Source organism: Drosophila erecta, unplaced genomic scaffold (genome assembly GCF_003286155.1).
Source record: "Drosophila erecta strain 14021-0224.00,06,07 unplaced genomic scaffold, DereRS2 tig00000055-arrow-pilon, whole genome shotgun sequence".
NCBI lineage: Eukaryota > Metazoa > Arthropoda > Insecta > Diptera > Drosophilidae > Drosophila > Drosophila erecta.
Window position 1 is genome coordinate 16,424,079 of NW_020825200.1, and position 10,615 is coordinate 16,434,693.

The 10,615-nt window shown below is 39.9% G+C and overlaps 1 protein-coding gene across 1 annotated transcript; it reads right to left on the bottom strand.

Annotated features, from left to right (window-relative positions):
* Positions 1 to 313: 313 nt before the first annotated feature.
* On the bottom strand, positions 314 to 10,477 carry LOC6542795 (ubiquitin-conjugating enzyme E2Q-like protein CG4502). The gene is made up of 5 exons (XM_026978839.1): positions 10,095 to 10,477; positions 1,749 to 2,280; positions 1,514 to 1,637; positions 1,095 to 1,444; positions 314 to 1,034 (listed from the first exon to the last, which is right to left on the bottom strand). Exons 2-5 carry the CDS (start codon positions 2,084 to 2,086, stop codon positions 950 to 952), a joined length of 897 nt encoding a protein of 298 aa, XP_026834640.1. The 5' UTR covers positions 2,087 to 2,280; positions 10,095 to 10,477; the 3' UTR covers positions 314 to 949.
* Positions 10,478 to 10,615: the final 138 nt, after the last annotated feature.

Below are 10,615 nucleotides of genomic sequence, written 5' to 3' on the forward strand. Positions count from 1 at the left end.
CACTAAGGGCGCGCAATTCAAATTGACTCGCTGATACGGCAAAGTGGAAATAAATGTTCACATGTTTTGTATTCGTATGATTTTTAATTGATATTATTTACTTGTGAGGATCTTATTTCGACAATAAAATTGAAATGTAAATCTGGAGCATAAAATATTTGTATGTTAAAAGATCTTAAATAACAATTTTATTAGCCAGATTAGAAGAATTTAAATATGCAAAAACAACATATCCTAAGTAACCATTGATGAATTTAAATATCAAAAGTCCCCAAGTAAATTGAAGTACGACCAGTCAATCAAAATGCGATAATAGACACATGTTACATTTATTTATTATGCATAGCTTAAAATGAAAGTGCGAATTTCGAGGAACACACTCATGTTTACAAGCTGATGTTGTAATTTGGTTTCTTGATGGTTTGTTTAAATTTAACAAAAATCACAACAAATTATAATAACACAGTCGAACCAAGATATCAGACTAATTGATTCTGTAAATCTTTTGTAACTTAAAAATATGCGCTAGGCGATTGAAATTAATATGGAAAAGTGCTGTTCATCGTACTTGTTTTTTCGTTTCTGTTCAACTAAATAATACTTAATTATCCATTTTGTATTCGGCGAAACTTCCGATTTACTGATGACTAAGAGCTAGAGTTACACTTTAAGCTAATTTGTTGCTTGATGCGCGTTTTTCCTTTGTTTCCTTTGCTGTTTTATTATTTCTTGTTGTTTGTTTCTTAGAATTCGTATTGTTGCTTTGGATGGTTTGCAATTGAAATCGTTCGTTACTTGACAAGTAGATGAAACAAAGAGAGAGTATAAAGATGGATAGATGGCTTGAAGTATTACTATGAGCGAACTTTGCTGGGTGGCTGAATATTAAATTGCATTGGTTGGCAAACGCAGAGCATCTGAGCAGTTCCTTGCGGTCCGGAAGCGGCGCTTAACCATCGGACAGGGCGGGCGTCACCCATCCATACTTCTCGTGCGTCTTCACCAGCGAACGGAACGACTCCTCCGCCTGGCGCCTGTGGAGCGATCACAGAGTGCAATCACAAATGATATTGACATAAGATATATTTCCTTACCGAGTGAACTCCTTTGTACTCTTTGGCTTCCGCATGATCCTGCCCTGACCCTTGACCACGCTGGCTGCGAACTGCATGATGACCGCCTCCACCGTATAGGCACTAGCCCATCCGCGAGGCGTTAACAGCTCCATGCAGATGGCACCACCCTCCATCACGTAACCCTTCTCGATGCGCGGCTCCACCACGCGCATGAACGGCGGGGCGAAGGGGAAGTTGTCGGGGAAGCTCAGGTGCAACAGGATGGCCGGCACACCCATCTCGACCATATCTCTGGCCAGGGGCGAATCGGGATCAATCACATGCAGGCGTACGTGCCACTCGAACAGGCTATCGTTGACGAGTTCCACCTAAGATGGTAGGATGTTAGTAATTGTATAAAAGGAGGATTTTCAAATCAAAATCAAAAGAGTCCTTACCGTGAAGACAGCATCGTTCTTGGTCTGCAGTCGCTCCATTTCGCGGTATTCCTTCATTAGGCGGCGGGATCGAATCGTCTGATCCGGCGCCGCCACCAGTTGGCGTTCTTTCGTCGGCGCCACCCTGTGAGATGGATAGAAAGTACCGAGATCAGCTCTTTCACATTAAAGATGGGTGATTCTTTCATGAAGCTTGCCGAATACAATTTGATTTCGTTTTCTTTAAAACACTCACTTATGATCTTGTCGTCGCCGCTTGCCTGGGGAATCCCAAACAGCCTGCTCGGCAGCCATTCGAACTACAGCATTCTTGGAGGCACCGGAGGATCCAGATGATCCGACTGCTCCACCGCCCATTGCGACGCCTCCTGCCGAAGAGGGTGATGCCCCGTCGTGATTGTTGTTATTATTATTGTTGTTTATATTCGGACTGCTGCCAGTGGCGCCATCGACCTTGTCATTGTTGTTATTATTAATGTTATTATTATGGTTGTTGTTATTATTGTTATTGCTGGACTTGTGGAAGATTTTGCGGAATGCAGTGACTACTCTCTCCTTGGAACGCGACGACATCTTGGCTGGGATTGGCTTGGTCTCTTGGCTCCCTCGGTCTCCGACGAGTGGATTTCTTGTGGTTTTGATTGTGTGCTTCTGAGTTACTTGAGCGGTGGCTTTTGATTTAGTAGTTTACAAGTACTTCGTGGGCGTGGTTGTTCAGTCTTCTTCATTAAATGGTTCCTGGTGCAATGTGGGCGTGTGAATTTGTTCTGAAAGTGCATAAGAGCGAAATAGTTAGCTGAATTAAGCTGATTAAGTACCATCCTATAATACGGTAGAACTTCCACTGAGGCTACATTCCTCGTAATTTAAGAAAATAAATATGGTTTAGTACATTTCTTAGTGTGAATTTAAGAATAATGTTTAAGCTTTTGTGGTTTTGCAAACTCGTAAATGGCCTGAGCGTCATAAGAAAAATGTCGACATCAACATTTTCTTGGGTCGAGCTTATAAAATTAACATACTTGCGCATGCTAAGGATGCCATTACTTGGAATTTGATTCCCTCGAGCTATTTTCATATTTTAGCAGTCCCTCCCTCCCTCCCAACCAGCACAATTATGCGACCTTGAACTAGCGCCCACACTTGTAAGCCACAACACAACAATAACCGGAGATACTTTACCATGTCTGGCAGTCGTGAGCACAAGCACACATCCTTGGCGAACTTTTCAAGTGAATAACAAGACCGCCAACGAAATATGTTAAATACTCCCCTTAGCGAAACAAAACGAATCACAACGACGGCTTTCAAAAAAAAAAAGGACGAAAAAAAAATTTATTTTGTCGCAGCTATGGGTTTGCCTTAAAGCAAGGATTACAATATTCACTAAAAAAACAGATATGAAGCGAATAATGAGAACTGGCTGGAAAGGAGGAACATGGAAAACAGGCCTTACATTTAAAAACAATATTTATTCAACAATGTATATAATCTTTACATGAATCCGCCAGAAGTTATAATCTTTTCATCCCTAATTTCGGTGCCACAGCACCCGAGGGCTCCAACTTGTTTACTAAAATTTCACACAGCCTCTGAAGGGACTTTCCTCCGACTAATATCTTTTATTTTCTGAGCTGCAGATGCCGTGCAAAACATGAACTCCCCTTTTATCACCACACTGGATTGTCCGAGGTGTTGACGTGGACTTGCCAAATTGTTTGCCTTTCGCATAATTAGCTTTCGCCCCAGTGCTCGAGTCTCGAAGGGGATTTCTTGGTTCACCTCCGACCTCCTGGACGAAAGCCAAGACCAGGAACTCTGTGACCAAGGACACCAGATGTGGGCGTTACATTTTAATGGTCGTTGCTGGGACAAAGGGAGGACTATTATTATTATAAGCGCACAGATAATAGTAAACTGAGCCAAGAGCCAAGACCCAGGAGATCAGATAGAATTGCTTCGAGGAAGCACACGAAAAGCAGCCAAGAATTTGGGGTGGAGAATAATTTAAAGCATTTGTAGACTTAAAAAGAACTTCGTTAAACACAATGGCTATAAAATTAGTTGTAAAGAGCACAGATCCTATTTTGTTCAGAATTAACTGAGCCTTACTGCATTACACTAATTATAGTATATAAAATAATATGTCTATAATAATATTTTATATTTATTTTTACTTCAATCCAAATATCCGTAGTTACCATTAGCATTCGTATTTTATTCAGGTCACGTTGCTAAAGAAATTTTCTTTAGCAACTTTATTTGTAAGTTTACAAATGATGAATAATTGATTGATTAATGACCGTGACTGGAAAAGGGAATCGAATCCCTTAGGTGGACCCATGAACTCATTAAGAGTTCATCAAGCTCAAACTATTCGAGACTGGGAGTGGTCTATTTTCCAAAGTCCTCCCTTTTTCCGCCCAGTTATGGGCCATTTCCTTTCTGCATCTGTTGGGTGCCCGACTAAAAGTATTTTTAGAGAAAACTTTTTGCACTTTTGCTTTCAGCCACTAAAAGGAAAAATAAACACTGACCGAGGCCGAAACAAAGGCGCCACAAGAATCCGCCCCCAAAAAAAAGTCCACAAACATTGGCGAAGGGGAACAAAGCGCGCTGCAGTCACGTAGGAAACTCTATCTGACTCCGAGCACACATTTCTGGAGTTTTTTCGTCATTTGTTTAACCAAATAAATGTCAACAATGTTTGACGTATTTGTAGCCTCTTAAGGCAAACTCTATAAAAAACAGGCTGACTCGGATCGGGATCGGTTCGGATCGAATATAAATATATATTACATATATTAATGCCAATAAGAGTTTTGAATAATTGTTTAAATATATGTATATCGAATTCGAAACGACACACCCTAATGCAGTTCTATACACTTGGCGACCAATTGACTGCGTCCGTTGAAATCACTCTAGTCACACAGATATATGTACAATCTTATCTGGCGCCACAAAAATCGATATGAGCAGACCAAAAGCTACACCTCTCCAAATAAAACCGCTGCCCATAAACCCAGTTTCCCCTCTCCTTCATTCAACCCAATCTATAACTGACCTACCCCGCACGGATATTTAATAATAGCCTCCGGGACTGACTGGGCTGGCTTGTCGCAACCAATGATATTTGCAAATCCGAATATAGATAGCTGCCAAGTGTCGTTAAATCAAGTGGTAAACACTGTATCCAGCTATCTTTTGTGCTTGATGGATTTTTAATTGAGTTTCCCGACGGAAACGACTTGCTTGGTATCGAAATGTTAAGTTGGTTTCTTCCCTACAATATTGTTACAAATTATTCCACAAGTATATTATCTGCTTACTTTTCAGATTATGACAGATAACTTTGATTCGAAATGTTTGAAAATAATCGACTCAAGTAACCTTTAATCTACAGGATTTAAAAGCGTGGGAAAATAAACAAAGGCCACAAAGTTAACGTACATTTACCTGCAGGTATATTTACCTGCTATTATACAATAGCACTAATAAATAAATACATGTAAATCATACATATTCGGTGGGTGTACAAACAACTCGGGTCATGTTTATTGTTGTTTAATTTCATGCTAATTTTGCCGGCAGTCGCATGCAAATTTGCAGTATGCAAGCACGAAAGTAAAAGGTAAACCAAACCAAAACTGGGAGAAAGGCAAAAATGTTTAAATTAAGAAAAAACAAGAAATATAGAACTGTGTCAGCTTTAAATTATTCTGGGGATGCCTTTGGGCGTTATTCTGTTTTCAGCTTATTTATTGATTTTTGTTTCTGACGACATTTTTGCCGTGCAATTCGAAGTGAAATGCATTAAGAAGAAAGGTTTACATTTAAATACACCTATAAAAATTGATGTTATGCTTATGTTACTAACTAAATGTAGTTTTTTCATTTAGTATGCTCTAATTTATAAATATTTTGCATTTAAATTTAAAATATCGTATTTAATTTCGACAAGGTTAATGTATTTTTTAAATGTATTAATAATATAAGTTTTTAGACCTCTTCAACACACAACAGCAAATTTAAGTTCTGAAATGTGTGGTTCTTATTGGTCTCACTGAGAATTCGCTTGTTCGGCTGGTCTTGTTCTTGAACAAGACTTGTTTAACAACAATTTACCGGGTGATTTCTTCAAGTGCTGAAAGCTTGCGAGAGAGGTCGTTAATCAACTGTTTGCTGCAGGCAGCAGAACAATGCGGAAATATTTGCACAGGGGAAAAGGGGAAGGCTTGATCGGCGAGAGAGAGAGAGATGCTGACTAATGGCCCCTGCAACAGTTCTTTGTTCCCAGCCATTAGCGAACACCTACTTTGGCACACACCCACATCCACCGAGAATTAATCCCCCCGTGCCTTGACCATCAAGTGTGGTTGCCATGGCATTCAGCCCCGCTCCTCAGGTTTTCTGCCACACCACTTACACTTATCCTATCGTCAGTGATGGCAAGGCAGCGTGAAAAGTAGCTATGTGCATAGCAAGAATGGGTAGAAAATGCTAGGGAACTATCAAATTGAAAGCAAAACTGGGTTGAATAGGTAATGTGTAAGGTAAAATGGTTATATCACGATATCATCGATGAAGTGCTGCGAAATATATCATACCTTGCTATCATACCTAAAGTAAGTTCCATATTAGTTTCAGCTATTTAATGATACAAATACAAATATTTAATGATACAAGATACGCTTGAAAGAAATTCAAATGGAATAGTTTGTCTATGGTACGCACAGTATAAACAAAATTTGTTATTCATAGCCAACTTGCCAACACCGTTGGTCATCCTGTACCTCCCACTTGGGCGCCCCTTCTACAGCTGCTCTCGATACTGACGATGGCATTGTTCTAGATGGAAGTCCGAGGGTCACCGCTTGTTACGGCTTTGTTAATTTATTTATAAACAATTCCTCGCTCGGACTCTGGTGCACATGCAAATTGAATTAAGCCCGGATTGCTTTTCTCTTTCCGTTTTTTTCCATCGACATAGGAAGCTTTTAAATGTGCATTCAGCGTTAATCAAGGCCAGGCGTCAGCCTCACAATCGGTCTCCTTTATTTCCTTGTCGTTCATGCTAACCAAATCGAAGGGCTTTGTCATCCGATAAGGTCGACGAACTCTTTCTTTCCACGCCCAATAATACCCGTAAACTGACTAACAGACAGTGACTGATGCTGATGGCTTGACCCCGTTGTTATGGTGTCCCCAAAAAGATACATAACGCAGCGGAGCTCACCCCCATCTGACCTTGGAAATGTCTCTGTTAGTCTGTTTATCAATATCATGTGGCGCCGTAACACATGCCACACACGAAGCGAAAATAGCAACAAGAAGCCTGGCAATCGTCAGGATGCAGAACTCGCCGAACTATGAAATACCCTTTAAAATTCGCATAATTTGTGCTATATATGATGCCTTTTCTACTATATTGACTTGATTCATACTGAATTTGATGAGCTTCCTTTGCCATTTGTAGATGTAAGAAACTTCCATACTTTCCCTTTAAAACGACCTGCTTAAATATCAAACACTCTTTTTAGTAAGGATATACAAACCTTGCCACATTTTTTATGTTTTTATTAAGACTCCGGCAGGCACATTTAGCACGTACATACAAAACAGAGGTCTCCTAGACACCCGAGATGAAAAGCCTGGGTCTAAGCGCTCCTTTTTCCCTACAACGGAATGGGTTTTGCCTGGTTCACTGATGGCGCGTGTTTCATTCGAACGGAAGCCATTTATGAAATTGATTGCGACAAGAGAGCAACAAAAGCAAAAACATCAGAAGCCACAACAATAACCACATCTCACGGGTTAAAAGTAGACTTTGATACGGACACATTGGAAAAGGGATATACGCGTCATTTGATGACGCAAGCAGCTGAGTTGCGGCTCAGTCTGTTGAGTGTCCATGGAAATGCACAGATAAAAATCACCAAAATGATGGGTTTATTATGGAAGATTACATGGAAGATTACATGGAATCTTCAGGCTGAAGAATTCGCGTTTCCAGCGCTCCTGCACTGTACCAACTATAGTCCAAAGCTGTGCTATAAATATTCTTTTTAAAATCTTGATGATTTTTTTCAGTGCGACTGCGTCTATCTGGATAGCTTGTGTGTGAAGCGAGCGACCTGTCAATTTTGCTTTTGTCGGGTGTCAAAGTTAAGCACTTTGGATAGTGGTTATTGCACGCGAGATAATCTTCAAGTGCTTAATGCTCAGGGTGGAGCGGAAACCACTATTAAATTTTGGATAAATGCTCATGCATCGTTGACAAATATACAGCAGCTGTATAAAAACGAAACTTTTTTTTGTAAAGAATTAATATTCATTCAGATACTACAAATTTAAAATATTGCACAATTTTTACAAGCACATATTATGTTCCACAGGAGAGCTATGCCCGCTGACGTCAGCGTTAGACCTGGGGGCAACTTAAAGTATAAACGGACTGAGCTGGACACACGGAAATGGTTGTTGTAAGTGCTACCTGCCGCATTGATTATCCTCGGTGAAATTGTTTATCACCTGCCACGGGCACTCCCACTCATGTAAAATGCGTAAATTCATGCGATGGCAGGAAAGTTCATCTAATTGCCGAAGACCCTTTGGTCTTTCGCCCTATTTATAGAGTTCCCGGGGGTATCCTTAAGCCCTTTCCCGACTCCGTGCGCCACTTTCAGGGGTATGCATAATCAATTTATGCGTGTGCCGGTCTGGGTCTATAAATTAATTCAGGCGTTAAAATAAAATGCCCACTCGGCGGGTCCATAAAAAGTTGATGTGCCAAAGTGCACACACACCCAAGCTTAGCGTCGCTGATCAAGTGCGATTTAGATGCACAACAGGGTACCAAATACAGTGGGGCCTCGATTTACTTTATCGAGATAGTACAAATAATTTCCACGTTTTTTGAGATAAATGATTTATATTTGCTTTAAATAAATCTGATTAAATAAAGCGTCCCAGTCTAAATTTATTTTACTTTCTTTTCTTCTAAAACAGGTTTACCAAATGCACATCGTATTTGACGCACAATCAAAAATTGTAAATTTGTCATTAAGATGTAGGTTTTATTCAGCAGAGATAAACGTGCAGAGCAATAAAAGAAAAAGTAAGTCATTTTTTCTTGGGAAATGCGTCAACGATGAATGAGTCTCTACTGTAAAAGAGGATGCAAAGCGCCATGGCGCCTGTCTAACTGTATTTAAGAAGAAAGTGGAGATAGAGGAATGAGATAAGATAGAGCAGGCAGGGAATATAATTTATCGGCAAAGCTTATCCTTCTCTCCCTCCCGCTCGTGCCAACACAGCGCTCTGATTTCATTCATGAATACCAAATAATGTGGAGAAGCCTTTCCGACTTCGTGGCCCCTTCTCCACTTACACTCACAAATGCATAAGTATGTATGGGTGTATATATGTATTTATAACCATGTTTGTATGCTGGTGGGCGTGAAAATGTCAGCAGTAAATACCATTTGAGCATTTTCCGTTGTGGAGCTTCCACACATTTGCTTAGATTTATTTCCACAATCTCTCGTTACCCAGCTTTTCGGCGTTTCTTTTCATCTTAGTTGTCCCAGGCAATAAAGGCAAACAACAAGTACAAAAAAGGAATTAAATAACAAACAAAATAGGAAAAGTTTTCCTTGTTCTTTTTCGGGACCCCTTTTCCTCTTTGAAAGGGATTTTTAATAATCTTTAACTTTTTCCATCTTAAAGGAAGTGTTCTGAAACTCAGTGGGGTTATGTACCAGGTATCATTTAAAAAAGGCAAGCATCCAAATTATCTATGTACACTTTTTCGTTATCTTAAGTTTAAAATTTAAAATAAAATATAAAATATTGTTAAAAAATTTTAAGAAAAATGCGTTAGCAAAGACAGCAAATTATAGTTAAGTTAAAACAAAAATTGGCCTATTATTTGCATAACTGACCAATTGTGTTTAAGGTTTCATTTTCAAATTTCTGGGGGGTGTACGCAGAATTATGCGAGTAAGTGTACATATGTAAGTAAAAAATTACTCAGCAAACTGATAAACATTTTGTGACTCGAGAGACTCAAAGTATAAATTTCTAAAGAGGGCATCTTAAATTAAGAACTTGACCATGACTGCAGCCTTGGGAAAGTGGCTTGCACTGCAAGAAAAAAGCGTCAACAAAAGAACTCTTGAAAATGTTCAGTATCAAGTTCAATGAAAAGCTGGCATTGGCAGAGCAAGATAGAGGCAGCATCCCACCCTTTCGCGCTTGCGAAGAGATACCAATTTCAAGCAATGTCAAAAGCTAGAGTGCAATGAATAGGACAAGCACAAACATGTGGACAACCCACCGTTTATTTGACAGGCTTGTTTGTTAGTGTCATGCTTCAATTGAAAATCGAAGGGGAGGAAGGGAGACGGAGAGACAGGGGTAGCATGTGTAACCCACAACGTTCTATTTGTAAGAGTGAGAGGTCAAGAGCTTTTAATTGGCAAATTGTTGTAATACACCAAAAACAAAAAGGGATAAGCGATAAGGAGTAAAGGAGATGAGGGCTAAGGAGAGGTAACAAAAGCGGCAGAACACTCACCGACTTGCCAAGTGCAAAATGCAATTCGCTGTTCTTATGTTTCTTCACACGTTCGTGCTTATCAGCGTTCCGTTTTATTCACGATTTTCGTTTCTTTCGTTTCCTTTGCCACTCGCACAGACAAACAAATAATAACGACGGGAAAGACAATCGAATGCAGTTCTTCCCAACAATTATATTTTCTATTGCGCGCTAGCGAAAAGCAATAACGTTCGCCGTTTCGATACGACTTTTGGATTATTTCCTGGCCTGGACACTGGAGCACCAACTTTTCGCTGCACTGCACTTTTTTTCGCCCGCGAGAGCGGTAGAGATGTAAAATAACATCTTTGCATCGAACAGCGATGTATCTTGGCGATAGTGGTCGGTTCCCTTTTTGTTATCGATGTTAAGCGATGCATCGGTTTATGTCTACATTCTACACCATCACCAGTTACGTATTTTAGCGAATATACCAACCCCATCCGCGCGGTTTTCAAAACACTAACAATAATGAATTATTGAATATTCAGTTTATAATA